General features: G+C 42.1%; 1 protein-coding gene across 1 annotated transcript in view; it reads left to right on the forward strand.

Moving 5' to 3' along the window:
- The window catches only part of ARHGAP42 (Rho GTPase activating protein 42), a 176,716-nt gene that overhangs the window by 18,794 nt on the left and 130,031 nt on the right, over positions 1 to 27,891 (forward strand). The window contains 1 exon segment of the mRNA XM_032220054.1: positions 9,578 to 9,673. Within this exon segment, the coding sequence (XP_032075945.1) occupies positions 9,578 to 9,673 (96 nt within the window).

Genomic DNA, 27,891 nt, shown 5'->3' on the forward strand with positions numbered 1-27,891 from the left:
CATGATTTTCCTGTTACACCTGAGTTTAGTGCATTTGGGAGCAATCATCAGTACAAGCTATAACAAAACGTTGGTGGTATGTTTTACAAACTAACACAAGCATCATGCCTCAGTTTATCATTCCCCTGTGTAAATACAGGTGTGTGTGCGTGTATGCATATTTGTAAACAGGGAGTCCTTGTTTTACAACCATAATTGAGCCCAAATTTCTGTTGCTAAGTGAGACACTTGTTCGGTGAGTTTTTTTTTCCATTTTACGACTTTTTCTTGCTACATTTGTTAAGTGAATCATTGCCAGTGTTAAGTTAGTAACACGGTTGTTAAGTGAATCTGGCTTCCCCATTGACTTTGCTTGTCAGAAGGTCTCTAAAAGGGATCCCTGAGACACTGCCACCGTCATAAATATATAGCAATAGCAATAGCAGTTAGACTTATATACCACTTCATAGGGCTTTCAGCCCTCTCTAAGCGGTTTACAGAGTCAGTATATTACCCCCAACAACAATCCGGGTCCTCATTTTACCCACCTCGGAAGGATGGAAGGCTGAGTCAACCCTGAGCCGGTGAGATTTGAACAGCCGAACTGCAGAACTGCAGTCAACTGAAGTAGCCTGCAGTGCTGCATTTAACCACTGCGCCACCTCGGCCATGGGGATGCTGCAGTGGCGTGAAAAAGGATCGTAAGTCATTTTTTAGTGATGTTGTAACTTTGAATGGTCACTAAATGAACTGTTGTAAGTCGAAGACTACCTGTATGTACATTTTGCAGTGGTTTGGATTTTTTTTAGGAAGATGCATGAGTTTGGATGCAGCCTATGTGCAAGTGATTCTTGATTGCAATGGCGATTGAGGCTAGGAACTCCATTGTTGAGCAGGGCGGTCGTACAATGCTACATCATGTGACTGTATCACTTAGCAATGGAGTTCTCAGTCCCTAATGCCATCATTAAAATGAGGATCATGTTGGTTGTTAAGTGAGGAGATCAGTGATTCTTTTGATTACAGCTGCCAGCTTCTCCATTGATTTTACTTGTGGGAAGTCAGCAGGGAACATGGAAATCGTGATCACATGACTGTAGAGCCAACTGTGATGGCTTCAACTCCGCGGAGCCATCCCTCATTCAGTGATGTTGTAACTTTGAATATTTGCTGACTGAATGGTCGTAACACAAGTATTTGCATGTTATTAAAGTCATTAGCTATGTCTTTTTCCAGTATCACATGTCTGCTGGCTATATGCTCCTGAACACATAGCAATAATGTTAGTTATAGAACCTACCTTGTTTCCACGAAAATAAGACCCAACCAGGAAATAAACCCTAGCATCATTTTTCAGGATGCTTATAATATAAGCCCTACCCCCAAAATAAGCCCCAGTGAAGATCACCAGCCTTACTACCCTCCCGGCCTTCTGCAAAGCCACCAAGTCCTGGCTGCTCCAGCAGGCCGGGGGGCTTGTGAAATATCCAGCCCTACAGTAACTGTGAATGTTGTGTATTTTAAAGTGTTGTTTTGTTTATTTATCCCCTTCCCTTGTTTATTGTAAGCCGCCCGGAGTCCTTCAGGAGTAGGCGGCATACAAGACCAATAAACTCAAACTCAAACTCAAACTGATGGACGCAATTAATACTGTATTTTTCCCAAAATAAGACCTAACCATAAAATAAGCCCCAATGCATCTTTTGGAGCTAAAAATAATATAAAACTTGGTCTTATTTTCAGGGAAACATGGTAGTAATAAAACAGCCCATGCATGTTTCCAAGAAAAACAATGATAGAAATTTTAGAACTGAATCCGAAGCATCCCTACCTACCTACTGTATACCACATTGATGTTAATATGGCAATAGACATTTAGCGACACACGGTTATGTAGTTTTGTCAGTCATGTTCCGTTACATGGCTGTCCTTGCAACTCCAAGGATACCATATACACCAGATGTTATATTCTTTTAAAATAGCTTTTGTTAATGGATTTTATCACAAAATTGCCAAATAATAGCATCATCAATATTAATATTATGAAAATTTTCTTTTCGCTTTGAAACAATAGGTTGAAAATAAATTTGTGTACCTGAAGATCCAACCATTTGGGTTTGATAGAAACATGATTGAAATCTGATTAAAATAAAGGCCTTCCCAAAAGTTTGAAGTCAAGCTAGACGACAAATGCTGGATCTAGTCCAATTTTATCCTAGCATTTATGTGCCCTTGTGGAGTGCTGTATCCAGAAGTAAAATCTGCACTCACATTTGCAAATAAGAATAATGCTCTGTAATGCAAGAGAAAATATTTGAAATACTTCAATGGACTTTCAGATCTTTAAAGCTCTTTATGCTACTAAAATAATCTTGAGAGGTCCACTTATTTCCACTGTACTTGGAAATTTGTTTAATTGGAGCTAGCAATCCCATTCTGAAGAAACTCCACTTGTATCTTCTTTAAGAGCTTCCTACCACATCTGTGTTTTCCAAACTTGGCAGCTTTAAGGTGGACTTCAACTCCCATGCTGACGGGGGGATTCTGGGAGTTGAAGTCTTAAAAGTTGCCAAGTTTGAGAAACAGCATACTAGATGATTAAAATCTTTTCCTAATTTGAGTGTTCTTGGTCAGAGGGACGAAAACATCCCTCCTTTTTGTCATCTATAGAATCTTCTCAGAAAGGTTGAGGTCAAATAGTTTAGCTCTTTTTTTTATTGGATTTCCTTCTGAATTTTGGCATTTTTTCAAAAAAGGAACAAGTGAAGGGCAAAGACTCAAATCCAAGTCTTTCTATTGTTCAGATCAAATGCTGTTAAATTTAGAAGTAATCATTTTTCACATGTGATTACTTTGGATATTGGTAGGAAAGAAGTACTGCATTTCCCCGAAAATAAGACAGGGCCTTATTTTCTTTTGACCCTTGAAATAAGCTCTTGGCTTTATTTTCGGGGAGGTCTTATTATTTTTGAGGTACAGGAGGTGGCGAGCATGGTCACCTCATGGCTGCTATCCTGTTGCAATATATTCGGGGGAGGGCTTATTTTAGCGCATGCGCTCAGAAGCCCAATTGGGTTTATTATCCGGGGAGGTCTTATTTTTGGGGAAGCAGGGTATGAAATAGTGCATGGAGTCTCATTATCCAGTTCCTAGCACTGAGTGTCCTGGTTATTAAGGGGAAATGTGGGTTTAATTAGGGTCAATCCACTCTTCTTTCTTGTCACTGCTATTTTATTATGAGAAGAACAATTCGTCTCTCTTCCTCCCCCCCCCCCCAAACCTAGTTACATATTTTGGCTTGTTCCACTGGTTGCAAGCTGGCACATATACAGAATGTGTGAAAGAGCACTCATTATAGTAGACAGTAGATCTACTGTTGATGCAGGCTAATCAGCCTGTAAATTTTTTGGCTAGAAGATTAGACCATGTAGCTTTTCCTTTTTTGCCGATCAGGTTCATCTTCTTTTTCTGAATTTGCTTGTATCTGGGTTTTTTTCTTCGTCCCCCACTGCCAGGCCCTGGTTTCATTATGCAAACCATCTGGTTACTAGGTTCTTTAGAAAATTGGCCAGAAAGAGAAACAAGTGCCGACAGACAGCTCTTGATGGAAAGGAAAACATTGAATTGGGGATGAGCTTCAAAAAGAGATGGATGGAGCGCAAAGAAAAGCATGTTCTGTGAAATTGAATGGCTTTTTCTAAATAAGCAAGCCAGAATATAAGATTGGTTGTTAGTAGTCCGTTGGATGCATTATTCAGCTTTTGGCAGGATCTAGAAATCTATCCTTGTCTTGGCAATTTCTAGAATTCATTCTTCGCTTCTGGCATCTTGACATTTAACGTCAGAGCCGGTATTTAGCTGTCACAAGCAATAGATGCAGATAGGATTTAGCCTCCAAGAAAGGAAGTATATCTGAGAGCTATGGTGGCGTAGTGGTTAGAATGTGGTATTGCAGGTTAATCCTGCCAACTGACAGCAGTTCGATTCTCACTGGCTCAAGGTTGACTCAGCCTTCCATCCTTCTGAGGTAAAATGAGGACCCAGATTGTTGGGGGCAATATGCTGACTCTGTAAAACAGCTTAATGAGGACCCAGATTGTTGGGGACAATATGCTGACTCTGTAAAGCAGCTTAGAGAGGGCTGTAAAGCACTGTGAAGGGGTATATAACTCTTAAGTTGGTAAAGGTTCCCCTCACACATATATGCTAGTCATTCCCGACTCTAGGGGATGGTGCTCATCTCTGTTTCAAAGCCAAAGAGCCAGCAGTGTCTGAAAAGATCTCCGTGGTCATGTGGCCGGCGTGATTAAATGCCAAAGACACAGAACGCTGTTACCTTCCCACCAAAGGTGGTTCCTATTTTTGTACTTGCATTTTTTTTTTGTGCTTTTGAACTGCTAGGTTGGCAGAAGCTGGGACAAGTAATGGGAGCTCACTCCGTTACATGGCGCTAGGGATTCGAACCACCAAACTGCCGACCAGTCTGATCGACAAGCTCAACATCCTTTAGCTATAAATGATTTAGAGCAAAACCCTATCAGAGTTTTTTAAGCCAGGGTGTCATACCATAACCATAATCAGTGTTTCACTTGTAGAAGATGTAGTCATCCAGTGCCATTAATGGAGGGGAAAGTGTTTTGGGCCTTTTCCCCCCCTTTCCGCATTTTTATAGCAGGTACATTGTTTTTCTTATATTCCATGCTTATCTTGCTTAATTTTTTTGCTGAAACATACACAATTTTGGGAAGTTAGATCTTAATATTCTGGTTTCCAGTGAACTCATTTGAAGAAAGTTTGCAAATCCAATGAAATCCAGAATGAAGACAGTGCATTAAAACTCTAGTAAGGAGGAAAACAAAAAAGAAGGGAAGAAAGATCAACAAATTAAAAAACAACTGCAAAACTGGAAAATGATTAAAAGATAGAAATATGAAATAGATTGTACAAAATAAATAATAGGAAATGGATACAAAACAGCTCAAATGTAATAAAGATTGTTATACATAGAATATATAGAATGTTATGTATAGAATGAAGAAAAGAGATATATGAAATAATATAAATGCGCGCGTGCACACACACACACACACACAGTTATACAAGACTTATATGTACAGATAAAAGAATCACAACAGATGTGTAAAAGAAGTGTAATGTGTTGTAAAGATGTGGTTTGTATAAACAAAATAAAAAGTTTTTTTTAAAAAAAAAACCTCTAGTAAGATTGTAGAGGAGGGTAAATGTGAGTTCCTAAAGACACCAATGCCCTGTCAGTGATCAGATGGACAAACTATGTCCAAAAACATTGAAGAATTTCTGGCACTCAGACAAATCAGCCATTAACAGGCACAGAGATAAACAGTGTGTGCATACCATTCAAAACAGACAATCCAAACGTTAAAATGCCACCTCTTTGTGAGCAATCCAAATCCAGATAAACAGAGATTAACACCAAGATTAATACTAGACCAACAATCAACAATAACCCCATCAAGGAACTACCAACTCAGACAAACAGTCAAACATTAAACAACAGTCTAATCAAGGAACCACCAAGAACATTCCCACCAATATTAACAAGGCCAAGCCATATTATATAAACAAAGAGCAAACCCCACTTCCCATCTAGCATGTTTACTTGGTTGATAATGAAACATCTGCATAAAAACAACCAAGTTGAGAGAGTCCCAGGAACTCCAAAGTTATAAAAACTGGATAAAAATATAATAACTAACATTACTTTAAATTCTTCAAGATCAGCCTCCCACATTCCATCAATGTAACTGAACTATTAACTATCTCTGCCACTCGCGTCACAAGTGAAGTCAAGGAAAATAATTTTTCAATCTTTAACTTGCAAGAAGGATTTTAATGTCTTTTTTCTTTCTTTTCCAGATTCGCTATCTTTTTTTTAAAGATTCTTTTTGTTGTTTTAATGTTGCAAACTTTATTCTTAAGGCTGATCGGGACTTTTTCTCAATTGGAGAATTAGTCATGAAACTCCTTTAACAGCCTACTTGATCCCTGTACAGTAATATGAATATAATATGCTTAATTTGGGGTTCACATGGGGATTGGAGCAGAGCCCAGCAACCTTGACTAGGGCCTATGATGAATGGATTGGGAACCATAAAACATGGCTTGCATTTTGCAATATTTATAGATTGCGGAGTAGACACGCAGGGATTGATGTAAAAAGGATTTCCTGAAGGCATTAAGCTTTTCAAAACCGCAACCACTTTAAAGTTATTTTGGAATGCATATTTTTTTTTCAGTATTTTCATCTGTCTCTATGTTGATTAGCAAATGGGGTCTAGGATTTTGACAGCCAGGGTACCATTTCTGTTTTATAAACCTTCCGTCCACCCTATGGTTTCTAAATTGGTGTAACTAAATTGGTGTCTGTGGGTTGAGGTTTTGTAAGAAGAGGTATAATCTCAAATGCAATCTTGCTTCCATCCAATTGCTGGTTTCAATGTTTGGGTTTTGGGGAAGAGACGTACACAACAGAATATATTCAGCATGGGCTGGACGAGCACACATTTAAAAATCATGCAGCAATCAGCATTTTAAAAGGCAGGATTTGGCGATGAATCTTAAGCAGTACGAAAGTATAATGGTGATAACGGTTTCCTCTGTCCAGTTGCATCCGTGAGGAGGTTGGGGAGGAACATGGGCCAGTCCTGGAGTCTGGGGAAGGCTCTGATGTGGGCTCTGTGTCGGAGGCAGAGAGGGAGCCAGAGCCATATGCCAGTTATCAGCTGCCTTCAGAGCCAAACATCAGTGAGGCAGACGAACAGCTGGAACCTGTTCCCAGTGTGCGCATGCGCAGAGTTGCCAGACGAAGAGAACAGCTAAGGAACAAGGATCGACTTGGGAGTAAGGCCACAGGTGGACGATGAATGGCCCCTCCCAGAGGAGATAAAAGAGGACTGAAGGGGGGGTGGAGTTTGCAGGAGACAATTTGTTCATTTCATCAGTGTGAAGATTTGTTCTTGACTCTCAGAGACTCCTTGCCAATTACTTTCTTGTACAGCTTTGGGAAGATATTGGCCTGGCAGCTCTCCAAGCCTGATAAGGTCTGTGGTTGTAAATTCACCCTTGAAAGACTGTTGCCCGGACTTAGCTGGATGCAAATGAGAGGAATTCACATCAGCTTAATACAAAGAGGTTTTGTCGGGACAAGGAGTCTGCCTTGTGATTTTGTAAAGCTTAGGTCAGAGCAATGTCATGTGATTTCCGTTTTGTGGAATCTGACAAGCAAAGTCAATGGGGAAAGCCAGATTCACTTAACAACTGGGTTACTTACTTAACAGCTGCAGTGATTCAGTTAACCACTGTGCCAAGAAAGCTCGTAAAATGGGACAAAACTTGCTTAGCAAATGTCTCATTTAGCAATGGAAATTTTGGGTTCAATTATCGTCGTAAGTCGAGGACTACCTATAATGTATTCCCAAGGGAGGATAAACTCAGGGTTCCAATGTAGATGAATTGGGAGCCTGTTAAACCATCTTTCTCAGCTGACTGTGACCTTGCAAGTTGAATTATAGGACCAAACAGGTTTCCCCCCCCCACTTATTTTAACCCCAAATTAACTCTGGGTGGCCTTGGGAAGCAGGACTTATTAGGGGTGGCAGAGTAGAACAAGTGTGAGTCTTTCAGGAAAGCTACTATTTAACTGATTTGATTTTTAATTTAAATAATCCTTCATCTGGGCCTTTAAGGGAAAACACACTTTTTTCTGGATCGCAGTTGGAAAGAATGAAGTTCAGCTTTTGCTGCCAAAACAAACTGAACACTTGGTTGTCAATTTTCAGATGTTTCATTGCAAAATAAAAATGATCTATTTCTTCAGTGCATATCTTTGACCATTTAAACAAGGGAAGGTATCCGCTAATTTTGTCCAACATTCACTCAATGCCTTTTTTTTTTTGTTAATGGAAAACGTACCTTTACAAAAAAAAAAAAAGAGATAGTACAGTAGCTCAAGACATCAAGAAGCCAACCAGATGCACTTCTGTTTTTAATCATCATAATTCAATTCACAGCTAGTTTCTCAGGATTTCTAAAGGCAGAGAGGCACAGAGAGCAAAGCTTTGGGGTGAATTTATAGGTGTTTGTGCTTTGCTCTAAAGGTGAACGTGAAGGTCTCATGGCGGGGGAGGAAGTGTAAGAGTACACACTTAAAACAATGGACCCATAAAAAAAACCCTGTCCATACCTGTTTTCCAATGTAGAGTTATAGATCATAAAACTATACAGCATGAAGAATCTGCTTATACTCTATAAAAGTGCCAGACGATACAAGTGGTATTTCTGCTTCCTGCTGTCATTATTAGCAAAAGACAATTTAATATATAGAAAGAGACAGTTTGGCCTACTGGTTATGGCGTTGATCTTCAGCTTTTCCAGCTTGGCAGACGAGCAGTGGTGGCAGCAGTGGGATGTGGAAGGGATGGTTTTCCGTGCATGTGCCAGTTTCACAAATGCAGCTATGCATGCGCTCGCCCACCACTTCTGTGGACTGCTTCCAAATGAGCTTCAGACGAGGGGTTGGGGACCCGCTAGAAAATTGGAGACTGTGAATTCTAGTCCTACTTTAGTTGTGGAATCCAGCTAAGGTATCAGCTAGAAAACTGGAGACTGAGTTCTACTTTAGTTGTGGAATCCAGCTAAGTAACTTTGGCCCAATTACTCACTCTCAGCTGCAACTTCAGGCATGGGTGACAAGTTGGTCAATCAATGCCTCTCACATTCAATCAATTAATACTCATTGATCCTCCCCAAAAAAGTAGATCCTGCATTGTGAGAAAATGTTAGGGAGACAAAAAAAAAAAAAAAAATTCACCCCACTTTAATATAGTTTTTCTTTCTTTCCATCTTCTGTCTCCAAATTACAAAGTATGAATAAATGCCTAACTTGTGATACGTGATAATTCACAACTCATTGTACTCCCCCCAATTTTTAAAAATCTCCATATTTAGGGTACAAGGAACAAGAAAATTTAAAATAACAGAAGAAACCTACCATATATACTTGCAAATAAATTTAAAAATTTTAGGTGCCAATACACACCCTAAAATTACGTTCAGCTTATCCACATTATGCATTTGTGTATCAGCTCATTAGCAGACAAGCTGATCCTCAAAATTTTTAACTAAAATGCCATGAAAAAAATCAGGGATTACCCATAGATAAGCCAATAGTGAAAATTAAAATGTACAAAATTTTAAGGATCAGTTGAAAGGTCAGTTTATCTGCTGGTGCATTTTTCACGGTATTTTGGTTAAAAATCCAAGGTTCAGCTTATCCAGAGATAAACTTATGCATGAGATATATATATGGTATTTATTATAGTTCTGGAAATGTAAATTACATTTTAAACATGGAACTTGGAAAATTATTTATGGAAAAAAATGTGTCTATTCCCATCTATGACTCAGCATGCTATGGAATTCCAACGGGTAGACTACCTATTGCCTTTCCAAGTATTGTCCAGGGTTTTAAATTTTGAAACTCTTAATTTTTCCTTGTATTAGTGAAATGCTGCATTTTAAGTAGAAACTCAAGACTGACTTTTGTTCTTTTATTCTACAGATCTCTCAATGGCAGTGCAAAAATTTTCCCAGTCCCTTCAAGATTTTCAGTTTGAATGCATTGGAGATGCTGAAACAGATGATGAAATTAGCATTGGTGAGTTGAACTTTGTTTTAACTTGAATTTAACTGACTATAGATAGTCCTCGATTTACGACCACAGATGGTTCCAAAATTACCATTGCTAAGCAAGGCACATGTCAAATGATCTTTGCCCCATTTTACAAACTTTTTTTTGCCACAGTTGTTAAGTGAATCTTGTGGACGTTTAGCATATCTGGCTTTTCCCATTGACTTTGCTTGCCGGAAGCCGGCTGGCAAGATTACAAATGGCAATCCTATCACTCTGGAACAATGCAGCTGTCATAAATACAAGCCAGTTGCCAAGCACCTAAATTTTGATCATGAGACTATGAGGATGCTGCAATGATCATAAATGTGAAAACCTGTCACAAGTCACCTTTTTTTGGTGCTGTTGTAACTTTGAACAGATACTAAACGAAGGGTTGTAAGTCCAGAACTGCCGATAATAAAGTCTCAGAATCAGCTGTCATTGAATTCTCTCCCTGTTGAGCTTACTACTATCAGTTGCCAATGGGAAGGAAGCCAGGAATCTTTTTTTTTCATATTTTTATTTTATTTTTTTCTTGCCAAGAGAAACTGCATAAATCAATGGGACATGGTTTAGCTGCTCTCGCTTAAGGTGAGCCTGTCAAAGAGATATTCGCCCATGCCATTCTGGGGCAGCCCCAAGCGCTTCAAGTTGGTACAATGGTCTCCCAGGAGCTTTGGTGGCCTTCACTTGCTCCTCCAGGAATTCATTCTCCAGAAAGTCAGAGAGATGAGGGTCTACTTTCTCCGTTGCCAGCTTGTGTAGATCCAGCAAAGCCTTATCGATCTCCTCCTTCAGCTGCAGGGCGTGCTCCAAGGCCTCTAAACTGTTTCCCCATTTGTCTTTCTCTGGCTTCCTGATATCACGCGATTGCCATTTGCAACCTTCAGACCAACTTCGATAAACAAAGCCAATGGGGAAGCCGGCAGGAGGTTGCAAATGATGATCACATGACTGCAGAATGCTGTGACTGTGCGAGATTCACCTAACAACGGCAACTGGGACTGCTGGAACTATTGTCATAAAGTGATATACAGTCGTGATTTCACGCCGTATGACCATGTTGCTTAGCAATGGAGCTGCTAGTCCAATTATAAGTGGGAACTACTTGCTGTCAACCCTGAAGCTGGCCTGGCTGAGGCCATTTTGCAACTTCAGTCCTGACACACCAGAGAAGAGGGATAGGGAGGGGAGAATAGAGATAGTTGGGATGTTGTAGCCAAAACAAAACACTTTTTCGTGGGAGCCAAGGACATTCATGCAGGTGCTCAGAAGGAGGGGACTGGAATCACCTAGCAACTGGACAGTATCCTGATTGGGCCATGTGACTGACTGTTTTGAGAAAGTGACAATCTTTTAATTAGGTGAAAACTGTGGGAATAGGGTCGGTTTTCACTAGCCTTTGCCAACGTGACATATCCAATAAACCTATTCTTTGAGGAAATTGCCTGCCTCAGTTTTGTTTGCTATGGGTATGTTACTTGAACCCTGACACTTGCAATCTGTTTGGTAAATATAGACTTCTTGGGATTCTAATTGTGATATGTTCAGTTTGGAAGTTTAGAGTTTTGAATGTTGATGCCAAATAAACAGCTTTTTGGACTGAGGGGTGGGGAGTGGATATGAAAGGAGCATTCTGTGGAGCCTGTAGACATTAAAGCTTTAATTTTCGGAGATAAGATCTCTCTGTTTCTTTACAATCTTATATCATTTATTCCTTGAAGAAGAGTTTCATGACTTCTTATTGAACTGGTCAGCAGCTTGAATAATTAAAATAAAGATAAAGGTTCCCCTCATACATATGTGCTAGTCGTTCCCGACTCTAGGGGGGCAGTGCTCATCTCCGTTTCAAAGCTGAAGAACCAACACTGTCCGAAGACGTCTCTGTGGTTATGTGGCCGGCATGAATAAATGCCGAAGCCGCACGGAACACTGTTACCTTCCCACCAAAGGTGGTTCCTATTTTTTCTACTTGCATTTTTACCTGCTTTCGAACTGCTCAGTTGGCAGCAGCTGGGACAAGTAACGGGAGGTCATTCCATTATGCGGTGCTAGGGATTCAAACCATGGAACTACCAACCTTTCTGATCTACAAGCTTAGTCACTGAGCCACCGCGTCCCTATCTTGAATAATTACCACAAGCTAAATTATCAACGTCAATATAAAGTAGGAGAAATAGAAAATACTTTTATTTAATTGATCCATCTTACCTCACCTACTGTAAAAATACTATATATCATTTTCACAAGTGCAAGCTTCAAATGGTTGATTTGTGTGTTTTTTACTCCTTAGCATGGATTTATGCTTCTCATTCAAAATATTGTTTGATGTATTGTTTCATCTGTTGCATTACTCAGGACTCTTTTCTAGTCAATGTATTTGTAATTCTTTGATATGATGTGATTAGATTAAGGAACATTGATTCCCATGGCTTTCTTCTTTGTCTTGCTTCAAACTCCTCTGCAGTTTTTTTTTTTTTTTTTGCAAAAGTTCTCCTGATATAGAGAATACACATAATATATTTTATTGCATGCTACCGAACAATGACGTGTGCCAAAACACACAATGGCATATGACAAAAAGGTAATCTTGGTTATTGATATAATTAAATGGGGAAACAGCAAACAAGGGATTGCCCCTTTATAAGCTACATTGTTTTTTGCATGCATAGAAAAATTGAAAACAACAAATGTACTAAGAAAAATAGATCCTTGTATGCTACAGATCTAGTCATATTTTTGTAGAATAATCTTTACTTTTTAATCTCAGTTTATGTAGTGAAATGATCAGTATAAGAAAGATGGACTCTGAAGCATACTTTTTCTGATATTTCTCAGTTCTATTTTTAATTTTTAAAAAAATTTTTTTTTTTAAATGTGAACTGGGAAGCCAGTATGCTGCAAAATATTAGTTTTCAGAATTATCTTTATTTCAACCATTCAGTTTGCAGCCCTTTGAGATTCTGCCACCGAATTTCAATGGCAAATGCTTATTACATAAAGAGTGCAAAGAGTTGAGTCTTACATCCTCGAAAATCCAAAATAGTTGCCTGTGTGTGTTTGTGTTGCTTTCATCTCTTTCTTTTACTTGGGATGGGGGGTGTCAAGAATAGAAATGGAAACAGGAATTCAGTAGGAAGTAAATTTGTATCCAGACTTCTAAAATTCCTTCCAGTCCCTGAAAATGGCCCATAATAAACCTAAAAAAAGATGATTGTCTTCCATTCCCATATTAAATCCCAATCCTCCATGCCCAAATCTTTCTCCAGAATAAACTCCAATCACTCACTTTGATCGAGTTAAATCAGTGATTTTCTGAGTCCTAATACAACACAACAAATGTCAAATCCCATTTAACTATATTATACTGGCTCTCATATGCTTCATCAAACAATTTAACTACCCTGTTTCCCCAAAAATAAGACCTCCCCGGATAATAAGCCCAATTGGGCTTTTGAGCACATGGGCTAAAATAAGCCGTCCCCCGAAAATAAGCCCTCCCTGAAAATATTGTAACACAGCGGAAGCCATGAGGTGATCACGCTTGCTGCCTCCTGCACCTCAAAAATAAGACCTCCCTGAAAATAAGGCCAACTGCTTATTTTCGAGGAAACACGGTACTTAGTGAAATTACTACAGGTAATTCGAATGTAACCAGAATTTCCACTATTAAGCAAGATAGTTGTTAATAGCAATAGCACTTATATACACTTCACAGTGTTTTGCAGTGCACTCTAATCCAGTGGCCGCAAACTTTTGGGTACCAAGGACCAGTTTCTTGGTGAGAGGTTTTTCCGTGGACCAGAGGGCCGTGGTTTTGTGTGCTGTCTGCATCCCATGGATATGGCTTCGCTTGTTTGCATGACCCAGTTTCTGGCATGCCACAGCTCAGTACCGCTCAACGGACTGAGGGCTGGGAACATGAGTCAGCATGTCAACATGTTGCCTCCAGCAATCTGGCACCTCATTTTACTGACCTTGGAAGGCTGAGTCAACCTTGAGCCGGTGAACTGCCGAACTGCTGGCAGTGGGCAGTCAGCAGAATTAGCCTTCAAAATAGATGGGGCCACTGGTTTGCTGATAAGACAATTTTCTAAATGATGCTAGCTTATTCTTCTTTGCAAACCAATATAGTGTATGCCAAACGGGACACCGGATTTATAGTCCAGTGAAAAAGTATACTCTGCTTGGCAAATCGATTTTTATCATTAGATAAATAAAGCAAGAACCAAACTTTGCTATTATAACATAGTTCTGACTCCCTTTATATACACTTATCAATAGGACCATGTGAAGCTTTGATAACAAGTTACAGCAAAGTTATGAAAAAATGTAGAAAATTTGAAAAGAGGACATGCCTTTTTAAGAACTTTAGATCTAGCCTTCCTAAACAGGATATCGTCCCAGAAATTCAGAGCCATTACTGAGAAATTTTAAGACTCAAAGTTGACACATTTGGAAAAACACATTTGGTTGGGTAAAGGAATCTTTAGATGCAATTGAAGGACTGAAGAAGCAAGGAAGGCAATTTCATCTGGTCAAGGTTTACCTTAAATATTTAGCCATAGGGCCATGATGGCAAACCTATGGCACGCGTGCCACAGGTGGCATGCAGTACCCTCTCTGTGGGCACGCAATCCATGCCCTAGTTCAGCTGCACCGCACATGCACCTCCTACCAGCCAGCTGATCATTGTGTCTCTGCCGTGCATGCGCAGGGGGCAGGAGTACATGTCTGGGGGGGCAGTGCATGCACAGGGTCCGTGTGCATGCATGCGCAAGGATGGGGCACATGGGGGACATACACATTACATTTGGGGGTTTGGGCGTGCGCGCACGCATTCCCACGCATGCACGCACACTTTGGGCACTCGGTCTGGAAAAGGTTAGCCATCACTGCATGTAGGGGAACTTCATTTAGATGAGCTAAGTCCACATGGCATATATAGGTAGTCCTCAACCTACGACTACAATCGAACCCAAAATTTCTGTTGCTAAACGAGACCCTTACTGAGTCTTACCCCATTTTACAACCTTTCTGACCGCAGTTGTTAAGTGAATCACTGCAGTTTTTAAGTTAGTAACACGGTTGTTAAATGAATCTGGCTTCCCCCTTTTACTTTGCTTGTCAGAAGGTCACAAGACGATCATATGAACTTGGGGCACTGCAACCGTCATAAATATGAACCTGTTGCCAAGCATCCAAGTTTTGATCATGTGACTATAAGGATGCTGCAATGGCTGTCGGTGTGAAGATGGACATAAATCACTTTTTTCAGTGCTGTTGTAACTACAAGCAGTCACTAAACGAATGGTTGTAAGTCAAGGACTACCTGCACATTGGTGTAATCAATACTCAATCCTGGAAGCAAATGGAAAGTCAACTTCTTGACTTGTCAAACTAATAACTGCTATCTTTCACTATAAATGTTTATATAGGTTCCTCCAAACTTTGTAATTGCCTTTGTAAGATTTTGAGGGTGGACAGCTCACCTTTTGTTGTTGTTAGTTGCGAAGTCATGTCCGACCCATCGCGACCCTCATAGACAATATTCCTCCAGGCCTTCCAGTCCTCTACCATTCTCTGGAGTCCATTTAAGCTCACACCTACTGTCTCGGTGACTCCATCCAGCCACCTCATTCTCTGGCGTCCCCTTCTTCTTTTGCCCTCAATCTTTCCCAGAAGTAGGCTCTTCTCCAATGAGTCCTTCCTTCTCATTTGGTGGCTCAACCTTTACAGTAACTATAAACTTGCAGGACTAGTCAGGAGAAAAATTGTGGATTTTTCATTAGAGTAATTATTAATGGAAATTCCATAATTAAATCAGTGGATATTATCACAGGAAAGATGAGTTCTTGTTAACATTGTGCCAAGATTCCTTTCAAAGGAAGGACACAGCGTTAAAGCTTTTTAATCCTTCTGTTTTAGGATGCTGCTTTTGTAACTCGTGGCATTACACTTTGGATTTAGATTGCTATGCTACATTTCTCCCATGGTTGTGAATATTAAGAACCTAATCTTTTTCATAGCTACCGTTCTGCCTCGCTGCTCCGAATCTCTTGAGCAACATGCAGGAGCTGTGAAATTCATTATTTTAAATGAATAAATTGGCTCGGCGTTCAAACCTGGGATTACCAGAATGTTAATGCTGTGGATATTTGTGGACTTGTGTGAATTCAAGCATAGTTATCTGAGTGTGAGAAGGCATCAGATTCAGGTCTTATCTTGCTACAGTCAATCAATGAACTATTGAAAGATGATCAAATTAGAAAGCCTAACAAGCAGCAACCTCTAGCTTGTCTCACTTGGGTCTTGTTATTACTTGGATGGGAGACTACCAGAAAATTCCTGGATTGTTGAATAGTCAGGGAAGTTGAAAAATATCCTGGATGAAGGCAGTGACAAAACATTCCATAAAGCATCTCTATGAAGCCATCTATTATAGAACTGAATCTAAGGAAGATTTACTATTTAAAAAGTTAGGTAAAGGTAGAGGTTCCCCTCGCACATATTGCGAGTCGTTCCCGACTCTAGGGGGCGGTGCTCATCTCCATTACAAAGCCGAAGAGCCAGCACTGTCCGAAAACCTGTCTGGGTCATGTGGCCGGCATGACTAAACGCCGAAGGCGCATGGAACACTGTTACCTTCCCAGCAAAGGTGGTTCCTATTTTTCTACTTGCATTTTTATACGCTTTCAAACTGCCAGGTTGGCAGAAGCTTGGACAAGTAATGGGATGTGGCACTAGGGATTCGAACTGCTGAACTGCTGATCTTTCTGATTGACAAACTCAGTGTCTTAGCCACTGAGCCACGGCATACTTATTTTAAAAGCTTAGTACTTTAAAAGCTTAGAACTCTTTTACTGGATGAGAAGGGTATGGAACAAGGGTGGGTTTCAACCGGTTCGCGGCGGTCCCTGCGAACTGGTTGGTCGGCGAACCCGGAAGTAAGTAACTTCCGGGAACGGCGAAGGGCCCATCCGCCCGCCCGCGCTCCTTACCCGGTTTTGACGAGTTCTACGCTTCCACGCATGCGCAGGACGCATACAGCGCCTGCACGATCCTCCAGGAGCAGCTGGAGCATCGCACAGACGCTAGTACGCATGTGTGCACCGCACATGTGCACGAGGACGCCGGCGGCCCCATTCCAACTGAACCGGTTGGAACGGGGTGAGAAACCCACCCCTGGTATGGAATATATATGTATATGTATATGTATATGTATATGTATATGTATATGTATATGTAATATATATATTACATATTACATAGAGATTAGTGCAATAGCAGAAGTAGCATTATAAAAAACAGTTGCAATAAAGGACAGAAGGCTAGGGATGGTAGAATGTAAACCTGATAAAAACGTTTTTGTACTATTTAAAATACAGATAGACCGTACGATCACAATTGAGCCCAAAATTTCTGTTGCTAAGTAAAATAGTAAAATAGTTACTTGTCAGAAGGTCGCAAAAAGTGATCACATGACTCTGGGACCCTTGTAAACCGTCATAAATTTGAATCAGTTGCCAAGCATCTGAATTTAGATCACATGATCATAGGGATACTGCAGCAATCATAAGTGTGAAAAATGGGTCACAAGTCACTTTGAAGCTGGGACCAGTAACAGGAGCTCACTCCATTAGGCGATACTAGGGATTCGAACTGCTGACCTTTCTGATCGACAAGCTGTCTTAGCCATTGAGCCACCACATTCTCAACCAGTTCGCAAATGTGAGTGTGCGCATGCAGATTCTTCCGCGCATGCGTTTTTAATGAAAAAATTGCCTAAATGGGATGCCGTAGATCCAGGCATGGGTGGGCGGAGCCATCGGCAATTTCCACTATTGGTTTGGGCGATCCGATCCGAACCGGTAGAATACCACCTCTGCATTGTACCTTTGTACGGTTCCACCACAAAACCGCGGTAGACTAAAGCGCATGTGACTAAAGCGCGGTGACAAAACTGCACTGTCAAAACCGCGCGACAACAGCGCGCCGACAACAGCGCGCTAACAGAAGCGCGCTGTAACATAACCCTAAAAATAACCCTAAACCTAACGCTAAACCTAACGCTAAACCTACCCTAAACCTACCCTAAACCTAACCCTAAACCTAACCCTAAACCTAACCCTAAACCTTACCTTAAGTTAAATCACACTTCTGTCGGCGCGCTGTTGTCGGCGCGCTGTTGTCGGCGCGCTTTTGACATCGCGGTTTTAGCGCGGCGGTGTTGTCGGCACGCTTTTGACGTTCGTGGTTATGTTGTGCCACGCCTTTGTACTGTCACTAAATGAACTGTTAAATAGAGCACTCCCTATTTAAATTACAACTTATAAATACTACTATGATGTGGCTATAATAATTGTTCCAAGAAAAATACCAATTTGAAAACTCAATGCATCATTTACTAATAACTACACTTCTCTATATTCCTAAATCATACTAGCAATCTTTCTGTTGGTGGGAAGAATACAAGTATCCTTGATTTACGTTTAACAATAATTCAGAATTACGATGCCTTGGAAAAAAATATTTATGACCTGTCCTTGCAGTTAGAACTGTTCTGACCTAGAGTTCTGGAAAGCATGAAGTAAACTCCTTGTCCCAGCAAAAAAAAACCTTTTATTAATTTACTGGGAATTCTGCTCATTCACATCCAGTAAAATCCTCCCTTTCAAGGGAGGATTTACAGTCACAGACCTCATCCGGCTTGGAGAGCTGCTAGGCTGATATCTGCAAAACTTGGCAAGGAGTCTTAGAGAGTCATGAACCAATTAAGCAAACAAATTGTCTCCTGCAAACTCCACTCCCCCTTCGTTCCTCCTTTATTTCCTCTGGGAGGGGCCATTCACCGTCCACCTGTGGCTTTACTTCCAAGTCGACTCCTGTTCTTTAGCTGTTCCCTTTGTCTGGCAACTCTGTGCCTGCACACACTGGGATCAGGCTAGAGTTTTTATAGAGTTTTATTAGAATTTGTAGGCCGCCCTTTTCCCTGAGGGGACTCAGGGCGGCTCACATAAAACTGGGAAGGGGGGAATACAAACATCAAGAAAGAAACATATAATAAAATGGTAGGCAACATACATTCATCATTCGGGAGGGGTAACTATCCTTATCCCCAGGCCTGACGGGCGAGCCAGTTCTTCAAGGCTATGCGGAAGGCTTGGACGGTGGAGAGGGTACGAATCTCCACGGGGAGTTCGTTCCAAAGGGCCGGGGCTACTGCTGAGAAGGCCCTCCTCCTTGTGGTTGCCAGCCGACACTGGCTGGCCGATGGGATACGGAGGAGGCCTAGTCTATGGGATCTTATTGGTCGCAGGGATGTAATTGGCAGAAGGCGGTCTCTCAAGTATCCAGATCCACTGCCATGTAGGGCTTTATGGGTGATTAATAGCACCTTGAAGCGCATCCGGAGATCGACAGGCAGCCAGCGCAGCTCGCGGAGGATAGGTGTTATGCGGGTGAATCGAGGTGCACCCGCAATCACTCGCGCGGCTGCGTTCTGCACTAGCTGAAGTCGCCGGATGCTCTTCAAGGGCAGCCCCATGTAGAGCACATTGCAGTATTCCAGCCTAGAGATCACAAGGGCCCGAGTGACTGTTGTGAGAGCCTCCCGATTCAGGTAGGGTCGCAACTGGCGCACCAGGCGAACCTGGGCGAATGCCCCCCTGGTCACAGCCGTTAGGTGGTGGTCAAATGACAGCTGTGGATCCAGGAGGACTCCCAAGTTGCGAACCCTCTCTGAGGGGTGTAAAATTTGACCCCCCAGCCTGAGTGATGGAATATTAGTCAAATCTTTGGGAGGAAAACACAACAGCCACTCGGTCTTTTCTGGGTTGAGCACAAGCTTGTTAACCCTCATGCAGTCCATAACGGCCTCAAGACCCCGGCTCATCACATCTACCGCTTCATTGAGTTGGCACGGGGCGGACAGATACAATTGAGTATCGTCCGCATATTGATGGTATCTAATCCCGTGCCTGCGGATGATCTCTCCCAGCGGTTTCATGTAGATGTTGAATAGTAGGGGGGATAAGACCGAACCCTGAGGCACCCCATAATTTAGGGGCCTAGGGGACGATCTCTGCCCCCCCACTAACACCGACTGCGACCTGTCCAAGAGGTAGGAGGAGAACCACCGTAGCACGGTGCCTCCCACTCCCACCTCCCGCAGTCGTCGCAGAAGGATACCATGGTCGATGGTATCGAAAGCCGCTGAGAGGTCAAGGAGGACCAGGATGGAGGAATGTCCTTCATCTCTGGCTCTCCAGAGATCATCAATCAATGCGACCAAAGCGGTTTCTGTGCTGTAGCCGGGTCTGAAGCCTGACTGGAAGGGGTCTAGGTAGTTTGCTTCCTCCAAGGACCGTTGGAGCTGGAAGGCCACCACCTTCTCAACAACCTTCCCCAAGAAGGGAAGGTTGGAGACAGGGCGATAGCTATTAAGAACAGCTGGATCCAAAGATGGTTTCTTCAGGAGGGGTCTCACCACCGCCGCTTTCAGTGCGGCGGGGAAGTTCCCCTCCCGAAGGGAGGCGGTCACGACCGCCTGGATCCAGCCTCGTGTCACCTCACTGCAGTTCGTGACCAGCCATGAGGGACACGGATCCAGGACACAGGTGGAGGTACTTACAGCTCTCATGGCCTTGTCCACATCCCCGGGGGTAACGTCCTGAAACTCAACCCAGAGCTGTTCTACTTGGTCCCCTTGTGCCTCGGCTGGAACTGCGGGGGTGGAGTCCAAGTCCGACCGAAACCGAGCAATTTTGTCCGCTAAGAATTGGGCATACTCTTCAGCTCTGCCCTGCAAGGGTTCCCCCGCCTCCCTTTTGTTCAATAGGGAGCGGGTTATCCTAAACAGGGCGGCTGGACGGGACTCAGCGGATGCAACCAGGGTGGCTATGTGGGATCTTTTTGCTGCCCTAAGTGCTCTGGTGTATTCCCTGGTGCAGGTGGTTACCATTGCTCGGTTCGATTCGGACTTATCGGACCTCCAACGGTGCTCTAGGCATCTCCTCCGGCGCTTCATCTCCCGGAGTTCCTCGGTAAACCAAGGGGGTCTCCGGGATCCGCTGCCTCGGAGGAGCCGCAGTGGCGCAATCCGGTCGAGGGCCTCCGACGCTGCCGAGTGCCACGCAGCAGCCAGAGTCTCCACCGGACTGTGGGCGAGAGTGTCAGGAACGGCTCCAGCTGTTCATCTGTCTCACTGATGCCTGACTCTGAAGGCAGCTGATAGCTAGCACGCAGCTCTGGCCCCCTCTCTGCCTCCAACACAGAGCCCTCATTAGAGCCCATGTTCCTCCCCAACCTTCTCACGGTCCGAATCCATTGGCAGCTTCACTGGCTGCTGGAGGGCCACAACCACGACCACCACACCACCCCTGCAGTCAGATGATCACAATTTGGGGGTGTGGCAGCTGACTCACAGTTAGGACCAGTGTCAGCATCCTTCAGTCGCATGTTTATGATTTGAGACCTATCCAGCCATTTTCCAGCAAGCAATGGTCAACTGGGGAAGCTGGATTTTGCTTCAGAATTGCACTAGAAATGGTCTGTAGCAGTTCTCAGGTCATGGTTGTCCCAAAGGTGTTTTTTCAGGAGGCAGCTGAAGTCTTTTGTTTTTTTCTTTGAAGACGTTTCGCTTCTTATTCCTTCCATTCCTCACCATCCAGTCAGAGCTGAAGAAGCTTCTTGGATGAGAAGCAAAATGTCTTCAAGTAAAAAAACAAGAAAAGTCCAGTTGCCTCCTGAAAAAGCACCTTTGGGATTAAAAATGGTCGTAAAATCAGGCACAGTCCCGGGATGGCTTGCTGTATGACTGCAACGACCTATGATGGAAATTCCAGGCCAAATTGTAGTTGTAAATTGAGGACCATCTATAAAGTAACTGTGTTAGCTGTTGAAGGTAAGTTATTATAAAATGATGTTTGCAGAAACTGATTATGAAATATAAATTGATCGGAATTGGAGCATTTAGATCCATTTTCAGGCAAAAATATAGTATTATATATACTATATCACAGAAGTGAGTTACAACCCTCACATTTTGTAAATATTTAAGTACATCTTTTCATGTGACAACACTGAAAAAAATAACACAGTTTAGACATTAATGGCTGTGTGTTGCATTATTTTGAGGGGACAGCACATTTACACTGTTATACAAGCTGTATACTCGCTACTTTACATTGTAGCCAAGTGTCATTTCTTTAATGTTGTCACATGAAAATATATATTTAAATATTTACAAAATGTGAGGGGGTGTTCTCACTTCTGTGATATATATCTCCCACTAAAAACTAAAATGAGAACACAACAATATGACACCATTATCTGTAGACAAAGTTGACAAAGGACTCATTTACCTGCCATTATCACTTGTGGAAAAGGTGCAGTTGACGATGTTTAGATCTTTGGACAGTATGAGAGGAACACATGCTAAGAACACCACATGATTGATGAATTTCAGTTGTTTTTCTGATCTTCATTCAACCTTGGAATAGAAAGATCTTCTTTAAATGAGCAAGAAAGTTGAGTGATCGTGAGTCCAAGTATTTAACTGATTATAAATATAGTGCTGTTCAAGCCACTATTAATTAGTATTTTCTGATTTTTGTGTAAACATTAATTAGAATTACCATAGCAAGATATTTTTTGCAGGTGTGAGAATGAAGAGAAACAAACATTTGGTATCTGATCTGAAATCATTTCTGGATTTTTTAAAATATATATAGCTGCAATACCACATTAAATAGATTCAATTAGTTAACAAGTTTTAAGTTGTTTTCTTGTACTGTGTGACACTGTCAATCAGTTTATTCCATTAATGAAAAATAACATGGCCACTGATTAGGCTTAAGGTCAGATGTGGTGAGAAAAGTTAATTGTTTGTATATGAGATGTTAAAGTTAGTGGAAGGAGGGATTGATGGGAAGAAGGAAATATGGCTGAGATTTGATAGTTGGGAGAAGTGGAAAGGATTAACTGGATGGCAAAAGGGGTCAAAGGATTAGAATTCATCACATTCATCCAGACATCAGTTTATTTGAAGAATAACAAAAGTAAATCATCTAGTAAACATTCTGGATAATTGCCAGGAAAGGTCACACTAAAAGGATTTTTGAACACCTTCGTAGTATTTAAGGCAGGTTCTGCTGTTAACAGTCAGACAGAAAATTATTGTGTCAGGTTTCTAAATATTCTTATTGCAGTTAAGCCATTCCAGAGTCTGAGGGTGTAAATTACAAGGAGTTGAATAAGTTACCTAGTAAACCTGTACTCACCTACGGATCATAGAGCTGGGAGAATGTGAGCTGTTTGAGTTACACAATAACAGAATTCTTCATTCCCTGTGATGTTGTGGAAAGATTTGTGGTAGGGATCACCGAACATTAACGCTTGTTGTGGTCATGGAATTAGATCTTTTTGATCAACTATCATCAACTAAAATATACATTGCTGGCTCATAATTACCTATGGCAATGATCCTTATTTCTCTGAGTTAATGTTTGATGCTGAATACCTTTTCATAAATGCTAAGGTGATAAAGGAGGTTCCTTTTATAAGTTGCGACATGTTTTTTAGGGCCTTCTTTTCCTATGAATTCAAACGGAAACTTTAAAATTTTGGCTAACAAATCATGGTATTGAGCAAACCATGCTTAAATACACAGGGTTGCAATTCATGATTTACAAAACAGAATGGCTTGGCCACTAAGGTTAATGCAGTGTTTGAATTCAGCCCATTCCTGAGTCTTTGAACTTCGGCAGATATTTTGGAAGGGGTGGGAGGGGAAGAAGAAAGGATCTAGAAAATACCTGTATCTGCAATTTTGTCTATTGTTCTGCTTGCTGCAGTTCAAAAAGGATATAAGAGCCATTAAAAGTGCAAGCAAGGGTATTCAAAATCATCAGGGTGCTCAAACATCTTCCCATAAGAAAAGACTATGTTTTAATGTGGAAAATGTCGAGTGTAGAAATATGGGGAAAACTAGGCGTAAACAACTACTACTACTACTACTACTACTACTACTACTACTACTACTACTACCACCACCACCACCACCACCACCACCTCCTCCACCTCCACCTCCTCCTCCTCCTCCTCCTCCTCCTCCTCTTCCTCTTCCTCTTTTTCTTCTTCATATAAAAACGACTTGTGTGTGTAAGTTCCAGCATAACTCCGGAACCCCTCGAGCAATTTCAACCAAACTTGGTACACAGATGATTTGCTCTCTGGAAACAAATACTTTGGGAGTAAGATACCCCTAAAACCCCTTGAGGGTGTGTTCTGTTAAGATACAGCCTGTTGTGCCTTAGAATGGCTTCTACTGTACAGCTCAGTGGAGTTGCCATGATAATGGCTTCACAGTACTCCACAAGGGGGCTCCCTCTGGTATAGGAGAAAATCCAATATTAGAAATTATGTTTGGTCCAGACATTTTCCCCTACAAATAAATGCCCGGGCTGCCGTGTTATCGGGTAGTGGGGAATAAAAAGGATTTAAGTGACATGCCTGTGGTATATTAACCATGCATAATCCAGAGAAAGGCTGCTACCTATATTATGAGGGCATCCAATAAACCTGATGAGAAGGAACTTTAAAACAGTGCATAATTAATCTGTAGAACTCATTGCCACAAGATGTCATGCGGGCTAGTAAATTGGACGACTTTAAAGAGGAACAGGATTATGTTATGGGGGATACTTCTACTAAGGGATATTAATTTCAGGGTTACCTCTGAAATGGGGCGGCATGTCCCCAAAATACCAGTTGCTGGGAGAGCTTCCTATCTACTTCTACTTGCCAAGAATCCAGAAGCATCTGGTTAGCTGCTAACCTTCAAAATCTTTAGTTATTTAAAACTTGTGTTCCTCACATGTATTAATTGAGTTTTTCAAAGCTATCTAGGTTTGCATAAAGCACAGATTAAATCCCAGGTTCTTCTCATTTCTTGCTCACCTACATAGGGCCATCCACATTTAAAGATGATATAACTGCAGTCATGGAAATATCAGGTGTTTTCTTCTTAGTTAAGAACTGGATAGCAGAATTGTTTCCCTTATAGCACTTAGCAACAGCACAAACTTATATATCACTTCAAAGTGCTTTACAGTCGTGTCTAAGCGATTTTACAGAGTCAGCCTATTGCCTCCTACAATCTCCAAACAAAAATGGGTCCTCATTTTACTGACCTCGGAAGGATGGAAGGCTGAGTAAAACCCTGAGCCTGGTGAGACTCGAACTGCCAAATTGCAGTCAGCCGGCAGTCAGCAGAAGTAGCCTGCAGTACTGTATTCTAACCACAGCACCACCATGGCTCTTAAATTAATTGTTTATACAAATATGAACACAAAGCAGTGGTGGGTTCCTGTAGAACGGCCCCGGCGTCACCCACATGGATGCACGAAGTGCACACGCACACTTTATACTTGCTTGCGATGCTTCTGCAAGCCTCCGCGATGCTCCAGCTGCTCGGAGCAACGCGCAGGTGCCATACACACCATGTGCAGTAGCGCCAAAGGCTTAAAGGACATATAGGGAGCGTGGGTGGGTTCCGTACCGGAACGGTACCCGTGCTCTGGGCAGGCTCCGGTATGCCCGTACTGGGGCATACCGCCTGCAACCCACTACTGATACAAAGTATAGAAAGCAAACTGGATCTGGGAATAGCCATCTTCCTCTCCCTATCTTACTAACTGGCCCTTTCAGATATGACTTTACAGCATCTAGCTGGGGATAGTTATCCTGGCATATAGAGCTGGGGTGTCAAACTCAAGGCCCATGGTATTTCCAGGTCATCCCTGCAGGCCAGTTTTAAGCATCCAGCCCATGGGGTGCTTAAATTTGGCCTGCAGGGATGACCTAAGAAATAGCAAAGAACCGGCCCGCAGAACTTCTGCCAGACAAAATTGGAAACGGGGCCTTTTCGCAGCCCGTTTGCAGCCTGGACAGCCAAGGTGGCGCAGTGGTTAAATGCAGCATTGCAGGCTATTTCAGCTGACTGCAGTTCAGCAGTTCGGCTGTTCAAATCCCACCAGGCTCAAGGTTGACTCAGCCTTCCATCCTTCCGAGGTGGGTAAAATGAGGACCCGGATTGTTGTTGGGGGCAATATGCTGACTCTGTAAACCGCTTAGAGAGGGCTGAAAGCCCTATGAAGCGGTATATAAGTCTAACTATTGCTATTGCTATTGCTCCTGAAGCACTTTGCTGGCCAAAACGAGGTGCAGGGAGTGCACACGCCTCCCCCCCCCGCCCCATGTTGGTCAGCAAAGTGCTTCAGGAGGCTATCAAGGCCAAAATGGGTGGTGAAAAGGCTCCTCCCCCGCCAGCCCACGGAGGAGAACTACAGTGCTGATCCGCCCCTCAAAGAAATCCAGTTTGACACCCCTGATCTAGGGGGTTAAAGTTTGGGAATGTTGGTCTTCTAGCTTGACCAGTGTCACAGTTAGTCATAGGCAAGTCACTGTCTAATCTACATGAAACCTAGGTTGAAAATTCAATTTGAAAAACTTGGATGTTATTACTCTGAACTTGTTTGGGAAAACAGAAGGAAGGAGAGGAGAACAATGATGACAGAGAACGACAGAAGCCTTACCAATCATGCGTAGGCGCATTAGAAGTCTCTTTTTAAAGTATAATTTTGGTTTTGTCTAAAGGCTGCTTCCTGGCTGTTAAAGTACAGTTACCATCCTTAAGAATCTCTCCCACGCCCCTAAGCTGAGCAAAGTATTACAAGGAGCCTCCTTATCCAATGTTTAAATTAGAGGGTGAGAGTTTCCCACCAAGTTTAACAAAACCATTATCTTGCTCTCTTTAAACAATACTTAAGAAAACCTTCACAAAAACATAAGGAAGCAAATTCTCTGGTTTACTTGTTTTATGTAGGCAGTTGCTTTGTTTCAATTCAGACCACTGATCAACAGTAAGGGTGTTGTTTTGGGACTTGACAAGTTTCTTTAATCTCTTCGCTGCCATCTAAATGATCCTATTTTTTTTTTACACTGAAAGCACGTAATGGTGGTGATTTATAAATTCATTGCCACGTGTTTAACTTGCTGAATCTGCTGCTGTATGTGGGGCTGCTTACCAAGATGATTTGGAAATACAAGTAGTCCTCGACTTACAACAGTTCATTTCGTGACCATTCAAAGTTACAATGGCACGGAAAAAAGTGACTTATGACTATGTTTCACAGTTACGACCTTTGCAGCATCCCCCTGATAATGTGATCAAAATTCAGATGCTTGGCAACTGGCATGTACTAATGACGGTTGCAGTGTCCAGGGTTATGTGATCCCCTTTTGCAACCTTCTGACAAGCAAAGTCAACGAGGGAAGCCAGATTTCCTTAACAAGCGGATTAATAATTTGTCAACTGCAGTGATTCACTTAACAACTGTGGCAAGAAAGGTAGTAAAATCGGGTGAAACTCACTTAACGAATGTTTCAGGAACAGAAATCTTGGGCTCAATGGTCATAAATTGAGGACTACCTGTGCACTTGGTCTAAAGGGTGGAAATCCAGGTGCACACATGGAAGGTAGCCAATTAATAGGATAGTGCCTGCATGTGATTATAGCCAGTTTGATCTAGAACAGTGATAGCTAACCTTTTTGGTGCCAAGTGCCCAAAGCACGCACACACGTAACCCCAAAATGCAATGTGAGCACCCCCATGCATGCGCCCCCCCATGCATACAACCCACCCTCTCCACACATGCCCCCCCGCATATGCTAATCTCACTGGTGGTAAATGCTACCTCGATTTTCCTTATATGCCATTGACATTGTTAGTTTATGGTTTCTATCCCACATTTTCTGCCATTTATCTACCGTATTTTTCGGAATATAAGACGCACTGGAGTATAAGACGCAACAAGGTTTGAAGAGGCAAATTTTTAAAACAAAGTTTTTGCACTCCGCAGACCTCCCAAAAATGGCCTGTTTTTCTTTTTAAAAAAAGGCATGAATAGCCTTTAGGAGTCTTATAGAGTGCTCCTGCGGGAGAGGGCAAAAATGAGCAAAAAATGGGCCTTTTTTTTGTTGTTGCAAAATTGGGCTCATTTTTTGCCAAAAAAATTGCATGCATAGCCTTTAGGGGGCTTATAGAGTGCTCCTGGGGGCTGGGGCAAGCAAAATTGAGTAAAAAAATGGCCCGTTTTTCACTCATTTCTGCCCTTCCCAGCCCTCATGAGCACTCTGA

The sequence above is a fragment of the Thamnophis elegans genome, chromosome 6 (genome assembly GCF_009769535.1).
Source record: "Thamnophis elegans isolate rThaEle1 chromosome 6, rThaEle1.pri, whole genome shotgun sequence".
In the NCBI taxonomy this organism is placed as follows: Eukaryota; Metazoa; Chordata; class Lepidosauria; order Squamata; family Colubridae; genus Thamnophis; species Thamnophis elegans.